Source organism: Branchiostoma floridae, chromosome 2 (assembly GCF_000003815.2).
Source record: "Branchiostoma floridae strain S238N-H82 chromosome 2, Bfl_VNyyK, whole genome shotgun sequence".
Classification (NCBI taxonomy): domain Eukaryota; kingdom Metazoa; phylum Chordata; class Leptocardii; order Amphioxiformes; family Branchiostomatidae; genus Branchiostoma; species Branchiostoma floridae.
The window spans coordinates 22,476,682-22,498,592 of record NC_049980.1 but is presented as its reverse complement, the minus strand read 5'-3'; the positions used below and the strand labels follow the sequence as shown (position 1 = coordinate 22,498,592).

At 42.0% G+C, this 21,911-nt stretch overlaps 1 protein-coding gene across 3 annotated transcripts; it reads right to left on the bottom strand.

Annotated features, from left to right (window-relative positions):
• Positions 1-847: 847 nt before the first annotated feature.
• Positions 848-21,316, bottom strand: LOC118409312 (GON-4-like protein). 3 transcript variants are annotated; one of them, XM_035810249.1, is made up of 31 exons: positions 21,121-21,316; positions 19,872-20,451; positions 19,432-19,570; positions 19,000-19,116; positions 18,613-18,663; positions 18,292-18,342; positions 17,979-18,050; positions 17,597-17,640; positions 17,226-17,367; positions 16,763-16,900; positions 15,756-15,945; positions 15,153-15,266; positions 14,664-14,823; positions 14,123-14,291; positions 13,547-13,633; positions 12,630-12,852; positions 12,362-12,506; positions 11,817-11,976; positions 11,267-11,383; positions 10,748-10,850; positions 8,966-10,398; positions 8,408-8,591; positions 7,778-8,006; positions 7,418-7,544; positions 6,759-6,875; positions 6,321-6,424; positions 5,575-6,041; positions 4,915-5,102; positions 2,681-3,861; positions 2,267-2,369; positions 848-1,879 (listed from the first exon to the last, which is right to left on the bottom strand). In XM_035810249.1, exons 2-31 carry the CDS (start codon positions 19,970-19,972, stop codon positions 1,730-1,732), a joined length of 6,606 nt encoding a protein of 2,201 aa, XP_035666142.1. In that variant the 5' UTR covers positions 19,973-20,451; positions 21,121-21,316; the 3' UTR covers positions 848-1,729. The 3 variants fall into 3 exon arrangements, with proteins under 3 accessions (XP_035666142.1, XP_035666141.1, XP_035666143.1); XM_035810248.1 differs by having other exon boundaries at positions 19,872-20,448; XM_035810250.1 differs by having other exon boundaries at positions 2,681-3,863; positions 4,920-5,102; positions 19,872-20,448.
• Positions 21,317-21,911: the final 595 nt, after the last annotated feature.

Here is a 21,911-nt window from a genome sequence, read left to right as displayed (position 1 = left end):
TACTACATTTTAACTAAATACTCAAACAAGATCGTGATAAAAAATGCACCATAATCTTTTTAAAATTTGTGAGCTACATACAAACCACAGCCAAACTAGTTTCCTCAGGTTAATGAACCTATAAGGAAACACATCTACCGGGTGGAGGAGGTCATGGGTTCAAGTCCCAGCTCAGCAACCGGACACTTTGGGTCTTTAAACAACTAGTATATATCTGTGAATTACCAGTATTAGTTACCTTATTTGAACGGTGTGTATTTGACCTGTGTGTTGTCTTACACTGTTATGACCAACGATGTGGAACTTAGAGGCTTCTTGGATGTCCTGATACAGGGTTATATTTCCTGTTAGGTGTAGATAGCGTAGTGCACAAGACCAAATTTTTTTTCTCATTTTCAAAGTCATTTTCAATCTCAAAAGGTTCTCCCACAACCGTTTGAAAAAGCAGGACCCTCTCACTGGGTTGCATGGTGGTAGTCACCTACGTGTAACCAAGAAACCAGTCTTGATTTCTTTCCTTTTAGTCACTTGACTACCTGACCTCCCACTTGTCCCTGTACTCAGCCACACCCTGTACAAACAAACTTGACTGGCTGTGTTGGTTTGGGAAGGGTTCGAGTTACCAGGCTATAGTATTGTGAACATAGGGTGCCAACCAAAGAATTCACTGTCCAGATATGTGCATTTCCAATGGCCCCAAATCTAAAACAGTTGAAGCCGTGTTTCCATCAGGGGATACTTCAAAATATACATTCACACCAGTAAATCTAGAAGAATCTAGGAGTAATAGTGATGGCCCAATCATGCAAGCATTCAACAACTCAAATGAGAAAATAAACCTTATAACCACAGTTTGTCATTCTCACTTACTGGTCACATTAGTTTTATTATAATCCATAATGCAACAAATAATAATGTGTTGTCAGAGGAACAAAAACACTCAAAATTGTGACAGCAATTGATATTGTATATCTCAAGACATACTCCATCTCTTGAAAACTCAAGATGTACAAATTGTTGTGTACAGAACACTTTCAGTACATGCAAAACACAAAAACAACACTGGCTGAAAACAAATAGGGTGGTCTGCACTTGCAGAATAAATACTTTTCCAGATCATTTCAATTCAATTATGACTACAAGTCATATGTATGATTACTAAATTATTATATTCACAAGAAGGTACACAATTTTGCAGCACTCCCTCTATGCCTCCATCCAACACAGAATGATTGTCATGCCTGCTGCATGCACTTCATACTATCAGCAGTGTTTCCTGCTCTGGAATATCTTATGTACAAAGAACTCTTTGTTTGAATCATAGCATAGACATGTCTTTTCATACAACTGAGAGCTATGGGCAAGGCTCAGGTATTCAACAAAGTTTGAATACACAAACAATTCATAATACACATTGGCAAAAGAAAACATGTAAACATATGCCTTAGGACTTTAATGCTGCTACTTTCCACTTTGTGTGCTTTACATATACATGTATATCATACATGTATATCTTAAGGTTCATTTTGTCAAAAATATATATACATCATACAAGGCTAGGGAATATCATACATTTGTATGCGCATAAGTTGTGCAATATTTGTCACACACAGGCAAGAAAAAAATATTGAAAAGTCTGCAACAAAAAGTTAGAAGCATGTCAACTGGTCTTATTCATCTTGCATTACTTGATTCTGCAGAGTGGCTCAGTGCTGATCTCCACTGAGACTCAGTCATCTTCCACATCTCCAGGGTCTTGCTCAGTGGAGTACTCGCTCCCCTCCTCCTCCTCAGTCTCCCCATCTGTGCCTGTCTCCTCATCTGTGGACGTGCCTTGCTGGTGGTACAGCGCCATCAGTTCCATAAAACGGTCCGTCACCTAGTCAAGCACAAGTACAAATCAAAGACATAAAGAAAGTCAGGCCATGCTGGTTCAACACTTGTTTAACAGATTCTTGGTCACTGCTCCAAGATAAAGAGAATGTGCCTGAAATGTCTAGTTTTATCTAGTTGTTTAATTAACTTTTTTGTTTCATTATCAGTTGTATCTTACTACATACTTGTATCTGGATGTCAAACCTTCGGTGACATTAGATGATACAGATTTTCTCAAGTTCTTTGTACAATAATGGAACTGATATAAAATATCTTGAGAGGATATCTTTCCCTAACAAAACAAAGTGGACCATCCCTTGGAAACTAGTAGTAGCAAGACTTGTCTAGCCTAACTTGACTTGACAATAGTGCTGGTAATCTATAACCAAACCTGTTGTGGAGTCCTATCTCCCAGCTGTTCTGCTACTACAGCGAAGGTTTCTGCAGTGGCTCCCTGCTGCTGACAGGCTTGTAGAAGGGTTCTGTCCTGGTCTCTGTACAAACACAGAAGTACTGGTGAGTATATATCCAGCCTTCTCCCTGGCACACACTAAGGTTTCTTACACTAAAACTGCTTGACAAACCTCATTTGAGGCAACAACCTATTAATATTCAATGTAAACCAAACGACTTTATGCACAAATGGAAGAGTATTATGCTATCTATTGCAGTTTAAACTTCTTTGACAGATTTTATTATGCCTTTATATCTATGCCTTAGTAGTCTTTGTGGGCAGTCTTGACTGATATACCTTATATAAAAATGATAGGGCAAAATGTACATACAGATTACTAAGAATAAGTACCTTGTCCACAGGATAGTCCCATCTCCACTGCTGCCCTTTTCTTCTGCTTGATCTTGACCTTCAGTAGCCTCCATCTTTTCATCTTCCCCCTCAGACCTTGTAGAGACATCTTCCTTGTGTCTTAAAGTGTCTGTTTCATTCTCCTCCTTATCTATTTCTTGTGAGGAGTCTGCTGTCATTTCTTGTACAGTATCTGAAGTTCCACCTCCAAGAGAGGATGGAACATTTCTATCACTAGCTGCACCCACTTCATGGTGATCATGAGTTTCTGAGTATTCCTTAGGAATACTTTGCCTTCCTGAGTCAGATGAAGTTGTGTGGTGATCTTCTGTGACTTTCTCACCCTTCTGGTTAATAGCATTGTCCTGCATTGATCCTCTCAATGTTCTGCTGTCATTACTGTCTCTACTGTCTTCCACTTCAACTGTGTTGTTCCCAAGGTCTTGTCTGAGTTGGTCTGCTGCACCATCTCTCTGACTTGATACATTCAATTGACCAATTTCTACACCTGATGTGTTTCCTATATCTGTGCCAGCCATCTCTGTTGCTGTTTCTAGGCCTTCAGTTTTACCCTCCTCAATTGTTATGGAGGCCCCGGGTGACTCCCCTGTGCCTTGCAAGGCTATGTCAGGGCCCCTTCCAGAGATCTTTGGCAACTCCTTGCTGACTTGTGAAGCTACTGCCTCCGGCTCTGCAGTTTTACTTTGCTCTGTTGGAGTGGGCGCTTTAGGCAAATCCTGACTGACTTGGAGGATTACATCAGGTGATCTCACAGCAGCTCCTTCTCCTTGTGATATAGTGGCAGACAGCTCTAGCTGACTTTTCCCTGATGTTATGTGCACCTTTGGTAACCCCCCACTCCTCTGTGAGGCTGTGTCAGGTGACAAAACATCAGCCAGTCCCTTCTGACTTATCCCTGCCTTTGTGTGTGATCTAGGTGACTCCTCACTAAGAGAGGCTGTCCCAGGTGAAGTAGAGGCAGCCAGTCCCTGCTGACTTGGTCCTGATGTTGAGTGTGACTTGGGAGACTCCTCACTACCTTGAGAAGCGGCGCCAGGTGAGGTGGCAGCAGACAGAGCCTGCAGACTGCTGGGGGAGGCTGAGCCTGACCCGCTGGCCTCCTCCAGGTCACTGAACTCTGCATCCTGGCTCTCATCTCCTGAACTCAACTTGTCCTCATCCTGAAGATGGGACAAAACATTCAGAACTGTCACAAAATGTCTATCACTGTCTTTTCTGTGCTGCTCATACTGTAGTTGTACTATACATTTCACAACTCTAAACTTTTGTTGATGACTGATTTTTGTATTTGTTTTATCTGACAGTGTATGTTTTTATTGCCTTTCAGTAAGCATTAAACACTGACAGTGGGTGAAAAATGGTACCTCTAACTGCTGTTTTGACAGATGAACTGAAGTTCTTTGTTCTTTTGTCTTAACGTTACACGAAACAGGTCACCTTCAAAAGTATATATCAAGTTGAACATATACAATGTAATTGAAGAGCCTTTTCCAACAGCTGTTTTCAGATGCATCTTAAACTCCATATCATGACCCTGAATGAAGATGTAACCTTTTTAAAAATGTAATAACTAGTTTTGTTTAAAGGTCATTCAATGGATAACATTCAAACTCCTTGTAACAATTTTGCGTGACACATAAGACGTCATACTTGTCGGAAGGTGAATTATGAGGTTTCTGATCTTGGCAACAAGCACAATAAAACTGCCATCATCACAATGCAACAGCAACGGAGACGGAACAGTGTGATCAGCTCAGACAGAAAGTCTATATGTATATTATGTAGGTAATTAATTATGCAAACGTTATTGAGGCTGTTGAATAGGGGTTACGTGCAGGTTTCACTAACACTACATGTACATGTAAGTGTTGAACAAATAAAATGGTAATGATGCTAGTACCACTTGACTTCTACCTTTAGTAATCAGTCTGTTATAAATGATACTAGCTTATTCAAAAGGGCACAAAAACTATAAATAATGTACAATGCACAAAACAAGGGCTCCTTTGTGAAAACTCCAAAGTAAATGCAATAAAATAACAGATTTAGCCACATGTGACAGTTAAACTTGGTAGCTACAAGGCCATGGGTACCAACATAAGGACCATAACTGTCAGTATGACTGAGGACTGTCACTGCTGTAAACACCCATGATATAAAGACACAGACTTCTGAGACTGATAAGCCTTAGGGTTAGACTGGAAGGTGCTCACCTCATCATCCTCATCTTCCTCCTCCTCCTCCTCGTCGTACTCGTGCTGAGCGATCTCCTGCAGCCTCCGGCGGAACGACTCCACGATGGTGGCGCTCTTCTGCCAGTCGGGCGCGGGAATCTCCTCGCACAGGTCCCGCAGGTTCCGCACAGCCTCCTCCGTCACCTGCTCCAGCTCCTCATCCGACTCTGTGGGGGGTCATGAACATAAGTGTAAACTCTTGAACTAGTTGAACTGTAATATCCAACACAAAAATTGGAATTACCCAAATTTTTGACTGAACAGCACCAGTCTTCGTCAAGGATTGAACTGGTGGTGTTCAGTCGAAAATTTGTGAGAGTCCAATTTTTGTGTTGGATATTACAGTTCAACTAGTTCAACAATGACTTTTACCAACACAGATGAACTTTTAACATAAGCATACACTGTAAGTAACTAATCAGTGGTACATAGACAAAGTTACATGTTAAGTACAGCCATGTGTATGACAGTACCTGTACGGAAAGTCGCCACAAAATTCTTTAGGGGAAAAAAGGCTGGACTGCAACCCTTTCCAGTATGCAATATTCTACAGTAAAGGATTGGTTGACAAGTTAATCAGGAGTATGATATTATATATATAGATGCTGTAAGTACAAAGATATGCCCCATCTATCCTACCTTGTGAGCTTTCCTCTGCATCCTCCTCATTAGCTGACAGCTTCCTCATCCCTTCCTCATCTCCAACCCCTGCCTCCTGACCTGAGCCAAGTGGAGAAAATTTGGCCAGCACTGACATTTGGTGAGAAGAAGACTTCTGTGGCCGTGCTGAGCTGTTTCCACTTCCAGCCAAGTCATAGCCTTGGTTGAGAGGAGAGGAGCAGCTGTCTTCTACCATAGCAGTGTCCAGTGATGGGCTGTCCCTGGCCATTTCAGACCCAGTTTTCTTCCGTCTGCGTTTTGCCGGGATTTTTCTGCCTGTCCTGTCAGGAATGGGGCTTTCCCTGGTGTGGAGGAGAGCTTGGTGGCGTAGGATGATGTCCTTCTTGGCTTGGAGGTCTTTGGGTGTGAGTTTGGTGTTGCAAGCGACGCAGTGGCGGTTTCTTCTCTGGACGCGCAGGTCTGTCGATGACTCGTGGCACTCACATCTGTCAACATTGGAAAATGTTTAAATGGATAGTCCTTTGACATGTTGTAAGTGATCTACCCTTCTTGTTCTACATCTAAGATTAGCACCTCTAATAAAGCCCAAAAGGTGTGACCTGACATTGGTTGTTGTCCTTTCTTTATAACATACACTGAAAATTCTACAAAGCAACTGACATTGAATCTTTACAAATGTCTCTCTAATTTCTTCAACACAACTATGCACAACTCTCTAATGTAAAATACAAGTCCAAAGCACAGGTGTACGTGAGGCATCTTACTTGCACTCCTTTGTCCCATGTTTCTGTGCCAGCAGCAGTTTCCATGGATCCACCTGTTTCTTCTCCCTGCTGACCTCCTCATCGTCTTCATCTGGCAGAACAATCTGGAGACAGAAAAAAACTCCATCATCAGCACAATGTTCAGTAACACTATCTCAGTTAGTAGTATCTCTCAGTAACTTTCAAGGCATGAAGTAAAGATGCAGTTCAATCTTGTTAAGGGTCTCCAAAATTAAGATAAGACCAGTTAACTATGTCAAGCGATAAAGTTCATTCATACATTCATTCATTCATTCATTCAATGTTATTTACTGATTGCCTTAATTTTTTTAAGTTTGCAACCTTAAACAAAAGAATAGGTCTGTTGGTGGTAACAATAACAACAAGATAATTATTTTAATTTACAACAAACAACAAGTTGAACTGATGTTGTCTTACCTCTTCAAAGTTATCAGGCACTTCATCCCCATCACTGTCACTGGCCATGTGGATCTCCTCAAAGTCTCCCATCATGCTTTGTGGTGGTGGCAGGTCCGGGAAGAAGCGGGTGAATTCCTGGAAGAGTGTGTTTGGGCATTGATCAGTAACAAGCATCATGTTGGGATCACAGGGCACCATGAAAACCCCAAACATTAAAACCACAGTGAAAATTTCAACATTTATAATATTTGCCTTCATCAGAGCAACATAAAATACATTAAATGAACATTCTCAAATGACATACATACAGACCTTCAAACAAAGTTACTTTTTTTTTTCATTTGCCCTCAGGTCTATTAATGATGAAATTTGTACTTCATATAGTAATATAGAGACTTCCCATTGACGTCATAATGATTATAATTTAGATCCCCTGGAGACAATGTTGGCGGATAATTGGATTAAGTATCTTCGTGTGGTTTACAGACGAACACTGTAATCCAACATGGTGCAGATGACGTCAAATGGAAGGCCTGTATAAACTATCCTCTTCACAAATTGAAACATGAAAGACAATTTCCTTTAGAAACTGAAATATCAGCTTTAATTCTCCATTGCAGAGATGACAGGAATAAACATGCAGTTTGTGCAACTATGAGGGAAGTCTTCCCGTGTACCTGTAGCAGGTAGGGCTGCCCCTGGAGCAGCGGAGTGATCTCCTGACGTAGACCCTCCAGTGATGCGCCCTCACGCATGTAACTAGCAAACACCCGCAGCACCTTCTGGTAACGGTCTGGGTTGTCACTACAGAAAGGAGAAATGTCCATTAAGTGTCACCACTCCATACTGCTGCCATTCTGTATCTGTGTTGGTCACTCAGTATGGCCAACCCTATGGTATACTTATTCCTACACAAAGTCCTTGAACATATGGTGCCTGCTATTGACATCAAAAACTTGTCATACTTCAGTCCTTGGCTGACAAGAAGTCAACCAATTCTACTTACTGATACCCATTGATAGTTGAATGCCCCTCACCTGAAGAAGACCTCCAGTTTCCTGAGGAAGGACCTGGCCTGTACGTACTCCTGATGTTCCATGAACAGGTCACACTCCACGGCCTCGGCAGGCTGCAGGAAGGCAGCGAACTCCCCCAGCAGCCCCGGCCAGCGAGCCAGGATCCTCTGCAGCTCCTGGTACAGCTGCACAATCGTCCTCCCCTCCTGGTGGCCCTGGTGGAACACCTGCAGGACCTCATGGTACTTCCCTGGGTTAGGCAAGGGGGAGAAAAAGGTTGTTATAGACTGGTACTCAGGTCATGGTACAGCTGCGCGATCTTCCTCCCCTCCTGGTGGCCCTGGTGGAACACCTGCAGAACCTCATGGTACTTCCCTGGTCAGGCAGGGGGAAGAAAAGGTTGTTATAGACTGATACAAAGATTCAGGTACAGCTGCACGATTGTCCTCCCCTACACACACACTCTTTTCCAGAAGACAGGTGAATAGCTTTATGAAATATGCTCAAGATTTATCTCTCCTCAAACATAGCCAAGGCACATAACCCCCCTTTGAGCTACAACCTAACCATGTTAGCTATTGCATATAAAAGAACTACATGAACACTGGAATCCCTAAACCTCAAGAAGATTTGCCCAGGTGTTGAACCTACCCTCCTCCTCTCTGAGGGAGTCCCTGACCCTCTCCAGGAAGTTTTTGGCCATCATGGTCTCCCGTTCCTCCCTGAGTGGATCCCTGTCCATCAGATCTGAGTCCAGCAGCAGGAGGGTGGACGCCATGTCCTTCTGCAACTGCTTCCTTCTCCCCTTGGCTTTCTTCTTGAAGGTCTTCACCTTCTGTTAACATTAAACATGTGCAGAATGATCTCAATACATGTATACCTACATCTTCAACATAGCTGAATGACATGAAAGTGCCTCCTTGAAACTGTACCTTAAGTATACAAGTATTCAAAACATTTTCTAAACTGATCTAAATTCACATGTAAGCTTTACTGAGTTGAAACCTGCTGTACAATATACTTTTCCAATGCACTTATCAGCTCCATGACGTTTCAGAATGCTATTGGCACAAATAATCTTTGGTTTTCCATTTTCAGCAAAATTGGAAAACTTAATAGACATGACGACATCTGTATAGTTGAGAAATCCTTCAGGTGTCAAAACAGTTCTTAAGACGGTGTAAAACTAATTCTAAGATACGCCCTTACCATGACCATTCTCTTGGAGGTAGCAGACTGTTCTTCACTTAGGTTGTCCAAATCAGGCCCCTGTTCAGCCTCCACTTCTTTAGCCATCAGCTCCTGTTCCTCAGTACTGGAGACTAGCACATCTTCAGGTACAGGCACAACAGGATTGTCTTCTGTTACAGCTTGATCTGAAGGCACCTCCTCTGAAGGATGTGCTGTGATCTCTTCTGCACCTTGAGGCACACGTGGTTGTTCTGTACATGGCTGATCTAAACATGGTCTTTCCGTGCTGTCACTTTGCACCATAAACACACCTTGTCTTTCTGGATGTTCTATATCTGGCTGCTGTAAACATTCTCCTTCAGTTCTGACATTTTGCTCTGAAACATCATTTTGTGTTATTTGGTTTTCCGGAGGTTCCAGAGGAGTGCTGGAATCTTCCACCATGCATATGTCTTCAGACACACCCTCAAGATCTTCCATCCCTCTCTCCTCATCTGACATTGTCCCTGTTACTGTTCTATCAGGACCCATGGCTTCAGGCAAATCTGTGGATACAACTTCTTCCAGGCTTTGCATGTTTTGATTTCCCTCATCAACACTGACTGGAATTTCCTCCACAAATACATTTGTATCAGTCTGATTGCTTGTGACGGTTTTCTCTTCTGTTGATGTTTCTTTGGAACTGGACAGTTCTGGTGAAGTAGTGTGTGCGAGTGGTAGAGCCTGACTGATATCACTGGTGGCTGTTTCTTGTGAACTCCGTTCAAAAAGTTGAACATTACTTAAAGTGGAATCTGTACATGGCAATTCACCTTCTCTAGAGTCCACGGCTTCCTTTCCTGTTGACTGAGAACTAGTTTGTGACCCTTCAGGTAGAGGATCAGTTGAACTTGTCACACATGTGCTTTCAACTAGGGAACTGGGGGCAGCGACAAGGCTTGATGATTCCGCTCTACATACCATGTCTTCTTCTTTTACTGACACGTTTGATGCAGTACTGTTTGAAACGCTCGGCTGAAGGCAGGAATTCTCAATAGTTTGAACCGTACTACTGACAACTGTCTGGGGAGGTTGCGACATAGAAGCTGTGGTTGGTGGTGGTGAAACAACAACCACTACACGACCTGCAGCGCCCCCTAGAGGCTGCACGTGGCCCTGCAGTCCAGCTACAGGTGGAGAAGTCTGACTCAGGTTGCCAGGGACGACGTTGCTAGGCAACATGATGTAAACAGGAGTGCTGCTATCGACACTGCTGATGTGAGACACACCTGCTGACTTGGGAGCAAGAGTTTGGAGTGTTTTTGCAGGGTTTTCCATGGTGCCAGTAGATGTAGACACTGTAGCAGAGGTGGTGCTGCTGTTGGTGGTCACAGTGCTGTGTGGTTTGGAGGGGGACTGGAAGAGAGCCTTCTTCACTGACATGACGGGAACAAAACCCTTGGGAAGGATGTCTGAAGCAACAACACAAATATGAAAACTAAATGCTAAACAATAAACCTAATCATGAAATGAAACTTAAATGTATTCTCTTAAAACATTGAGCTATTGTACGTGAGCATGATATACAATGTATAGACCCACCAAACCTTGTGGGTTGAAAATGGGAAAAATTGCAATGGCAATGTAAAACTAATAATTCTTATGAGAAAGTGGGTAGACAAAAATATATATAATTGCATGTACATGTACATGTGATATGGTGATTAACATTGGAATCCCACCTCTTAAGCCTTCTTGGTCAGTACTTATTGAAGCAAGGTACAACAAAATCCACATTATTTTCTAACTTCTATAGCCTACCTCTCTGTGTAGGTGACATCTTTTCTGTCTTTTTTGGAGACAAATTCCTCATCTTTGTGCTCAGGAGAGAATTCGCCTTTGGTTGGTTTGTCTGTTGATAATCCTGAACAAGCCAACAAGTTAACAGTTCACCCTGATAACAAATGTCATAAGTTATAACATAACATTTGAAGAGATATGGTCACTATACTGGATAAGTGTGGCACAAATTCAAAATGATAACATATCAAGCATGGTCTGTGCCTCAATCCCAGGATGTAAATTTGCAAGTTGAGGGCAGAACAAATTTCATCCCATTCGTGCACAAAATCTGAACTTCAGGACATCGCATTGATGAAAATGCATTTTCAAATTTTTGGTAAGCTTGAAATGATAGATTTAACAGCGAAGATTAACAACATGGGCTTCCAAACAATGAGGCGAGATTGAATTAGAACTTGGTTGTCACCTATCTTTTGTAATAATTTAAATGAGAACATGTCCACCTACATGTAATACTAACAATAACCTCTTCCTTACCTGCAGCCATCCTGGTAGGTGTTTTCCCTGCAGGTGCACAGGTGACACGGCCTGGGCCGCCTCCATGTCTGGGCAGACCACGGGGAGGGCAGGCATCTGTTTGGTCTTACTGTAAACCTGGGTGGGGCAAAGGAAGTAGGTTTTAGAAATGCACAAGCTACAAAGAAGTTCTGAGAGAGTAAACCTTGCTTGTGATTATACCAGGTGGTACCCACTTCACTTTTCCAGTTGTAAAACATCTCTAAGTCTACTACTATTCTTTGCACTTTAGAGCTGTAAGAACAGTCAGGTACTAAATGACTGTATACATATTGAGAGTGCATAATACAATAAAAAAAGGAAATCTTTATGTACATGTACAGGTATAGCATTCAAATACCCTTCAGCCAGGGTTTTTGTTTCCTCTTAAAGGCCTACAAACTACAAATCCATTTACAGGCCTACAATCTAGAAGTTTTCCAGAATTAAACAAGCAAAATGTTTTACAATTCTATCACATATACATGTATCCATATGTGCAAAAGAAGCAGGGTGTGAGAATTATGCAGACCTGGACAATGTTTCCTGTTTTCTTCTTGTTAGCCTTGAGGTTTTTGATGCGAATCCTGATCTGCTCGCAGGTTTTAGTGGGGATCATGTTCTCCCTGATGTAGTGCAGCATCTCCACTGTTGACATGCCCTGGTACTGACACATCCCCAGAGCTAACAGGCTGGAATACAGCAAATAACGTATCAAAACTGTATAGCTAGTACATAGATTAGTCTACATAACTCTAGGTTTAGGCAATACACAAACAGTAGTGTGTTTATTAAAAGGTCCTACTTTATAATATTTTAAAAGCAATGATCCATGTGTACAAAATGTTATGGGCTTTTTCTTCAAAGATAAATTTCTACCTTAATATCTTACCATCAAAAAGGTCTGAAGGAAATACCATGATTTCTCGAAACTCACTACTGGTACCACCTTTAATTCCTTGGCAGTCCAAGCCACTAGCATGAAAAAGACTAGAAGCTACATGTATTTTTGTTACCTAAACAAGTGGCTGAACAATCATAAAACCTTCCTATATGTGAGTGTAAAACCCATCTTACTTGTCTTCTGCCCCCAGGAAGCATGGCTTCTCCTTCCCATGTCTGAGTGGGTCGTGCAGGTCCAGGGCACAGGTAGGGAGGAGGGCTGGGTACATGAACACCTTACTCTCTGCTATGGTGGCTTGGGAGGATGCTGTAGGTTTGGCTGTGTCATGAAAGAAAACAGTTTTAACGTGTGAATCTGTGACTTTTTCAATGTCACATGGTTTCAGAGACAAGCCTCAAATGTACCGGTAGAAGTGATTTAATAGCTTAACTTCTATCTCACCTTTGTGACTCTTTGACCCTTTAGCTGTTTTCTTCATGGGTGAGGCAGTGAAGGACCTAACAGGGATGTTCTGGTCCACAATGTCGACTGCACCCTGGAGATTACAGGTGTCAAACATGGAGTGGAAGTTCACCTGTGGCACCTGCGCACCTGCAGAACTGTACTGCTCCACCTGCATCTGATGCAGCTGCGTGGACCGCTGGACAAACATCTGGTTTTCCTTCTGCAAGGGCAAAAGGATTGTACAGTCAAACCTGGACAAGTGACCACCTAAACATCTTGGCCTTAGATTTTTGCCAATGATGCAAGCCTTGTGATTCATGACTATAGTGACCACCTGTTTACATAGACCAGAATTTATCAGTCCAGAGTGGTCAGTTTTCCATGAAAGTTTGACTGTATCACATTCTTTCTATTATTGTGAAGAATTTTTAATTGCAGGACACATTTGTCTCGTGAGGGTTAGATGTGCTTGCACAAATTTTCATTCATAATATGTACAGTATCAAACTGAAGAGCTGTATAAACACGAAATACTTTTCTTTTGCTACATGCAAAATTGCAAGTTGGCAAAAATTTTACATGCAATTTGAAAAATTTACATGCAAAATACAACTAGGCTGTGATGGCGACGAGTATCGCTAGCTTGAATCGGTGAATTTTGATTACATCTAGTAAAGCTACCGGAGAAAGTTACTGGCAAAAACAAGAAAGGATAAAGACACACGTCCATTTGTCTTTTTGTCTAAGAGTAGGGGGGTCTAATTCCTCAGTATTTTTCCAATAGGCCAGGTATTTTCAACATGCAAGATTGCAAATTCAGAATAATATTACATGCAAATCTCAAAAATTATGTGCAAATTGCAAGTTAAGTATGTGTTTTTCGAACCCTGATAAACTATGACTGAGTGACTGACCAGGAAGTTCTTGGTGACCTGTGCGACCTCCTGCAGCTGTGGCTCCTCCCTGGTCAGTACATGGACCTGACACAGCAGCTGGACATGCTGGGTGGACAAGACAGGCATGGATGTACAGGTTATGTTGATGTACAGGTTATATTTCCTGTAACATTACAAGCTACTAAGGTACAGTATCTCTTCTCCCAGGTACGGTATAAGGTGGATGGTATACAATGTATGTTAACCCTCTCCCTTAAGCCCCTGTCAAACAGTCAACAAGCTTCTGCTATATTTAGAGATTGCCAGAAGGTTGCCTGGTTTTGAAATTGACAGAAGGACATATTTTTATCCTAAAAATGTACCCCATAGGCTATGACAAGTCTACAAGTTTTCATAGTATCGTATATAAGTATAGGCCCATCCCTAAAAACTGCACCTTGATTGACAAGCTAGATGGCTGCTGAAAATGTCACTGAAAACTTGTAGATTTGTCAACCAATTGATGTTCCTACTGGTAAGTAATAGAGGCATTTTATGGAGCCTGTTTTATGACATCTTCTAACACCAGCATACAGCCCTAAATGCATCTCTCACTTGTTGCATCTGTTGTTGGAGCTGTTGTCTCTCCCCCTGAGTCAGCACAGGTAGAGACTGGACCTTCCTCCCTCCTCCTGGAACCTTCCCCCTCATCTTCTCGTCCTGAAGCTGCTGCTGCACAGTCTTGTGGGTCTTGGCCATCACCGTGGAAAGGGGACCATCAAAACTGGACAGGAGGATGAAGGAAGCAAATCAATAAACAAGTATGGACAAGCACTCAGCAGAAAGACAGGATGAAGTACATGTACACTATACTCAGGCAGTGTACACAGAACTATTTGCAAAGCCAGAATACCTCCCCCATATCTTTGCTACCACTTGACATCCTTGCTTTAGAATTACACATTCATATTTGTGATAAGACAAAATGTAGCTTGAAAGAAAGCTGACAGCGGTCTTGTTCTAAGTTGGTATGATTAAAATAATTCTCCAAAATGTGTCTGTAAAGCAAAATTGAGATCAGTTTGGCACTTAAAATACTATTAACTATACACCATCCTTTTGCTACATTATAAAACACACTCCTGTGACCTCTGACCTGATGGGAGGAGGCTTGACAAAGGTCCTGCTGGGAGGGGGTGTGAGGGGGTCGGTGGTTGTGCTGTCATCCAGCCCTGGGGCAGCGTCACCACCCAGCTGTTCCATCTCTTCTTCATACTGCTGCAGCAGCTCATCCATCAGCTCATTCACTTCCTTCTCTGCAAATAAAAACTGGTGTCAGCAACACAATACATCAATTTTGGCTCAAGAAGTTTACTTTTTATGAATGACACGTTTTAAAGACCCTAGAAATGATTCAAGGGTAAAAAGATTAGGCTGCTGACAGTAGGCGAGATGTGACTCCTGTGATAGTTTGTAATTCAGTAATTCAGCAGGAATCTACTCAAAGCTAGTGAACTACAATGTACTGAAAAGAACAAACTCAAAACTCAGTTGTGTGAACTGACTCTAAACAACTTCATTATACATGACATATCGTTGGACGAGTCAGTCCTTCAGAACAAGGTATAACAGACTGCAGACATACTTGTGATCCTGACGGCCCGGTCGTCCCGCAGGTCCTCTGTGTCCACCTCCTCCTCCTCCTGCAGGAAGTTGTAGTCTGGGTCGTTCTGCTCATCATCAGCATCTCCACTCATATCTGTGATAATGGAACAAAAATTTACTGACTCAGTACAAGAATGAATGACTTTATCATAACCTTAGAACATGTATTTACCTGCTTCTAGATCGGAAAGTAAATAATAGCAATTGAATCCTGGTTGTTGTGGTACAGTTATTGGAAAGGGATACAAACCCTAGGCCTGCATCGACAATGGGAGAGGAACTTTATTGTTAACTTTAATGGATAGGCATTGATCAAGAAATTTTGATCAGTACCATCTTTTTTTCTATTCGATTCCTTATCTTTCACAGATAACAAAAAATCTACACAAAATACACAAGAGTTCCCCATGTTTCTAAGACAGTATTAACAATAATGATTCAGTCTTTGAATCCAATCATTAGGAGAATACCTCCATGTATCTTCCCCATTTTTAATGGATAACAAAGGATGCTGTCCCGCCATGCAAATTGTAGACTTGTCCTTTTGTACTAGCAGTGTGATTAGTTGAATGAAAGTCTTTACCAAGATCTGTTTTGAAGAGCCCCTTGAGCCATCCCTGCCATTCCGAGTCGTCACACTCTGTGTCGTACATGTCCTGGGTGATGTCAGGTGCGTGGAACGCCGCCTCCAGGATGTCAATAGGCGTGTCCTTCAGGGGACACTTGGACCTGGTGCGGTTGGCTATCAGACCCAGGTTCTCTTCTGTATTGAACTGTTCAATGGGAATTGATGTTTAGTTTGCATACCATTCTTTGAAACTCCTTTCTTCAAAAGTACAAGATGTACACAAGATGTACATATACAACGAAATCATCTGCAGATTTGTAAACAAATAAGACTTTTGGATGATGACATAATTGTAATTTTCTTTGAATTAATCTTAGAATTTCTGTTTTTCTTGTAGGCTGTGATGTGTTTGGTTCATGTGTTGATGACAAACAGTGCTATACACGTTACTTCAATCGGTATAACATTACATGTATATGCATCTTGTACTTGCATGCTCCTAGCATGAATGCACGCTTGTCAATAATTAAAGGCAACCTAAGCAATATTACAGCGTCAAAGTGGAAATATTCTGAACAAGGCAATCTGCATGATATTGACATCTACTGCATTGCATTCTCACATTTACATCATAATATGATACTTTGAGCGGTTAAAAACAGCCCAGAGACAAGTTGCACGAGGATATTCCTTATTATTGTACCCCCCAAAAATAAGGACTTGATCTGGAATCCTTGTGCAACTCATTCCCGCGCTGTTTTTAACGGCTCAATTTATGAAATAATGATGTAAATGTGCTAAAATAGTGCATTAGATGTCAATATTATACAGACTGCCTTATTCAGAATATTTCCACTTTTAACAATGTGATATTGCTAAGGTTGCCTTTAAAGGACATGAACTTTTAGTCTGAAATCCGTGTCTGTCTTACCTAATGCGGCTCGTCACTCTCCTTCTTTATAAGAAGGCCGCTTGTCAAAAATGACCGAATTCTCTAGGTCGCCAAGTTTGACTGTACTCACATCCATGGTGCTCCTGGCTGTTCTTCCTGACAGTTCTGACAGCTCCTCGTCAAACGTGTCCAACTCTGACAGGAACGCAGCGTCCGTCTTCTCCTTACTGAGGGGAGGGAGGGGCGGCCCCATGGGCGTGGGCTGGATCTGAGAAATCAAGACGGCAAAAATATAAATCTTCATCCCTGTGTTTGAGATAAAGGCCTAGAACCTTAGATAACTGCCCCTGTGTACGACTGGATTGAGCCTGACATCTGCCAACCAGCCATACAGTTTCTTGGCTCCATGAAAGTACAGTTTGTAACAGACTAGCAGGGAACTGGGAAAAAGCAAAAGGCTTCCTTCTATACAATCTAAAGCTACTTCTGAAAGGCCCCTAAAAACAGCTAAGCATTAAATTCCACACCAAGTAGTAGTTGATTTCTTTAACGATGAAGTTGTAAGTTGACAGGACATAAGATTTTGTTTTCACCTTGATGTGAGGTTCCACCTTTCCTCCCTGCTCCGCTGTCTCCTGTCTGTCATCTGTGTCTTCGCTGTCATCCTTCCTGTCCGACTCGGAGTAGGTGCGCAGAAACTGACGAGGCGTTGACGGCATAGGGGACCCAAAGTCACTGCAGATAAAAAATTTGTGATGTAGATGTCACTGTTAGTGACAGCTACTTCCTGTTTCCACTTATTTTAATCGTTTTAACTAAGCCTGGACATACAACATGAAATTATTCAAATGTACAAGTCTCCTTGTACATCTGCTGTTTTCTTGCTTCCAGGATATAATATGCATTTTTAAGGACCAAACAATGAAGCAGAACATAGAGAATTCATGATAAATGTAATGCTTACCTTGCTTCCCGTGATGCTATGCTGTCAATGTCGCTTTCTTCATTCTGTTAGAAACACAAAGAAGGGGAAGGGCCAAGAAAAATTGGTGAAAATAGACATAGATCTTTGCACTGCCAAATCAAATTCCACAGGAGGACAGTAGATAAAATACAAAAAATGCACATGGAATCTTGACCTGAAAACATTTCTACACACCCCATTATCTTTTTTGATTACAGTATGACTGTACTAAATTTATAAAATCTATACTTATTTACAAATTATATAAGCATATAAGTAACAAATACAATGTATAATCATGTTAATTCCCAAGAAGCAGTCCCCTTGATAGCCTGTTCTCTATCACTATCTCTACCAAAAGAAGAAAATCTTAGACATGTACCTCATCATCCTCAGGTTCATATTCATCATCATCCTCATCCTCCTCAAAACTCAGGTCAATGAACTTTGCTGGCTGCAGGACAACAAAAGCAACAAGACATCAGTAACCAAGACTTTGCATGAAGAAGAATGTGATACCATGTGAAGGGTTGTATTGGATATTGCTCCCATCCCAGGATTAGCCCTGTGTAAAAGCCATGGGCTAGTTGCAAATGGGCAGGCCTGGCTGTATATCTCTCACAGTCAAACCTGTAAATGAATGCATTAAAAAATTAATATGACATTTTTTCTTTTCATGTAAAAAAGTTGCCTACCTGAGATTCAGCTGGCTTCTTCACAGGAGAGATGGGCCAAGGCACCACAAACTGAAGGAAAGAAGTGGGACTTGTTAGAACATGGTATGTCAGATACAATGATTACCCTACATGACTATTTTGAATGCTATTCTTGATGTGTGTCTTTAATATATTTTCTGTTGAGATCAGTGAGTTAAAGGACATATACAGCCTTTTTTTTCTTTTGAATTATCTCAATGGTATGCTATGCCAAAGGGTTGTTATACTGATTTACAATACAGACAGATACAAACTTAGCAGACATTCAATACTGTCATCAAAATAATTATTACAACTTACACTGCCTTTCTCTGCCACTTCCTTTGCCCTAGCCCTGGTCATCTTGGGTTCCTAGAAGTGCACAAAATTTAAACATACAGATTATTATTATCACCCCTTAGAAAGGACATTAAATGGAGGTCACATGTTTGAGGAAAGTCACACTCCGAGCAGGTTACAGAACCTGTCACACTTATTGAAAAGAGTAAAGGTCCGGTGTTTGTGAATGAAACAATTCTTTTTGGATATGCAGTACGAACCAGCTATGAGGTGGTTTACCGGGTATGTAACACAAACAAACAAACAATTGCTACAGTACATGACACTACTAAGCCATGAAAACAGTAGTGGCAAAAATTAAACTTAAATTTTATTTAAAGCTTATTTGTAAATGCAGGCACTACTTACAAAGAGTTCAGCCAGTGGATTGTTGGTACTGATGTCTCCCTCTGTCTCTTCCTCTCCCTGGTCCTCCTTCACTGAATGTCTCATCATGGCCACAACACTTTCATTGGTGATCACACGCTAGAAAATGCAAGTACGAATTACAAATCGTGCCATCTTGAGGATTTACCTGTACCTGCTAGTCAGTTTTGGAAGCACACAGTCCTGAAGTACATGTAACTGTTGTGTGTGTGTCATTCAGTAACTATTACCAGCCAACATTCACAAATGTCTACCAAAATAATAATGCTACATGTATATTCCCATTGATATTATATAGAATATCGGCCATATTTTCCCTTTGAAAATACTTACTGGTACGCTATATAATGTACATTAATTAGCATTATTTTCTTCTGGCTGCTGGATTATTTTTCCAAATATTACTTTACTCACATGCAGTATGCTCTTCACATTAGTGGTTGAGAGGCTGTAGTTCCGGCCGATATCCTCCAGGTGGCTCTCAAAGCTGGGGTCCAGAAACCCTGCATTGCTGCCTTCCCCCTCTGCTCCCTCGGGATGGGGGAGGATCAACCTGGGAGAAACCATCATTTTAGACTTATAAAAAGATAAAACACTAAACAGCAACCCAGTATCGATATGTCACTGAAGTTATTCCAATGGAAAAGTGTAGCCATTATAACTTAGATTGAGTACATTTCTTATGACATTCTTTTGAACCTGAATACCTTTTGGGATCAGCATCTTTACCCACCATATACCCTTCCAAAGTCCCACCCCCCAATAAAAGACACTCTCACACAAACCCCTTGTGGCCCAGATAGGATAGCAAGCCAGCCTAGCTGCTGGGCCTAGCCACTTTCCCAACAGCTTACCTTAGTTTTCTTGGCTTTAAAGACTTCTCTCCTTTCTTCCTTTTCCTTCCAGCTTTCTTTTTGTTCTTGCCTTGCCCAGGAGACGTCTCAACAATCTGCATACCGAACCCATCCCTACTGTCCTCCACCAAGTCATCGAGGGTCGAGTAACCTCTGCACTTTTCTGAAACATTCTCTCCTCCCTTCGCAGTACTCACTACTGTCCTGTTAGTGTCAGTTGTAGCAGTACTGCCTGCTGTAGATCTGTTTACTACTGATTGTAATGGTTGGGAGCTGGGCTCATGCTCCTCATTGTTATCAGAGGATGTTAAAGTCTGGGCTTGGACAACATCTACAGACTCTGTCTTCTCCTGACCTGGTTTATCATGCACATCTTCACCATCATCTGTTGGACTTTCTTGGGTTGTCACTTCTGGTCTCCAAGTTCTTCAACTGTATCTGTCGGTAGAAGAGCTGCATCCTCCTCTGTTTTCTTAAGTTCAGTGGAGGACATTGTTGGTCCCTTGCCAGAGTTCTGTTCCCCTGACCTTGGCTATTTCTTCCAGTTGGCTGACATCCTGACAGATGTCTCAGCAGTCTGCTAGAAATGACACAAAATTATCAGCTTTATCAGGGAGGTTCAGTAAAGCTACTATGAATGATAATACAACGGTGACTATATATTTCAACAAGAGACTATTATTTGCAATGTTACTAGCATTACATTTTCCTCAATGGAGGTTAAAATGATTCATCATCTGGCCTAAGCAATAAGACCTCCTTGTTCTACCCGAGGAAGACCTCCCAAGTCTTGAACAAACCAGATAAAATCAAAACACTGGAGTAAAGTGTAAGGGAAGCTGATGCTGTGGCTCGAGATTGTTCAATAAAGTGGCCTCACGGAAAGGAGCAAGAGGCCAGTCCCTGGCCTGGCCTACGACTAGTAGGAGCTTACTATAGGCAATATAGGCAGGTATGTGATCAAATTTTGTAGAGATTCTGCTTCTTCTTTTAATCTAAACTTGGAAGATGCACGACGCGATGTGTGAAATGCAAAGGTCTGATTACCTGATGAGTTAGCGACCTACAAACTCCTCCCCATTGATCTGCACATACAGATAACGTGTAGATAGTTTCTTTTTACCCTAGGCTACACGTCCGTGCAATTGCAACGAGTAACGTTGATGTTTGTAAACACAAACGCCCCCCTCCCCCAACGTTCAACACTCTCTGGCGCTACAAACGCTTTTTCTTTGGCACAGTTACCTACCTTGCGAGAGAATCAATGTCCACACAGCTTCCTTCAATGTTGAATTAGTCGTACAAACGACAGAGAGAAACCTCATCTGGTCGAGAAGAAAATAACATGTCAAAACGAAGAAAATCCGTTTCGACTCTCGTATCACAGCTGGGTCATTGACCTCACAACGGGACTTTACCCAGCATGCATCTCGTCTCAGTTTTTTCCGTGATCAAGCAGATGTGCAGTTTCTACAGTGATCTTTCGCACTGCTAAGTGGTCCTAAGTAGCCGCATGCCCGTAGCCAGGATTTTGGGTGGGGGGGTTCTTTTTAGTACTTGTGGGACCATCGAGCGCCGAAGGCGCGAGACTCACGCCGAAGGCGTGAGCTGCCTAGGGTGGTCCGGGGGCATGCTCCCCCGGGAAAAATTGAAATCTTAGCCCTCTGAAACGCCATTTCCTGCATTTTGACGGGCAAAATTCGCTGGCTAAGTTTAATGGAATTTCTCTTAAAATACACAAGGTTTTTGGCACAAGTCTTTGAGGCCGACTCCCCCGACATATTTTCACCATGTCCGATACCAAAGGCGGGAGGCGTTGCAATGGTGGTCTGGGGAAATTTTGAAATCTGGACCCTCTGAAAAGCCATTTCCTGCACTTTCTGGGGGCAAATTTTGCACTAGGATTGAATGAAATGTCTATATATAAGTGAATAATGCAAATCAGTCACGCCTTTGAAAAAAATCTTGGACATGAAAAAGTGGACCTTTGAGCATGAAAAAGTGGACCTTTGAGCATGTGGGGGGGTTCTTCCGAACCCC

Bases quoted from the DNA above. Each gene is read 5' to 3' on its own strand.
- LOC118409312 (XM_035810249.1), bottom strand. From the start codon at position 19,972: ATGCAGATTGTTGAGACGTCTCCTGGGCAAGGCAAGAACAAAAAGAAA. The intron at 6,876-7,417 runs GTACACGGGAAG...ACACTCTTCCAG, and splicing joins GGCAGCCCTACCTGCTACAG to GAATTCACCCGCTTCTTCCC. The intron at 6,425-6,758 runs GTAAGACAACAT...TTCTGTCTCCAG, and splicing joins TGCCTGATAACTTTGAAGAG to ATTGTTCTGCCAGATGAAGA.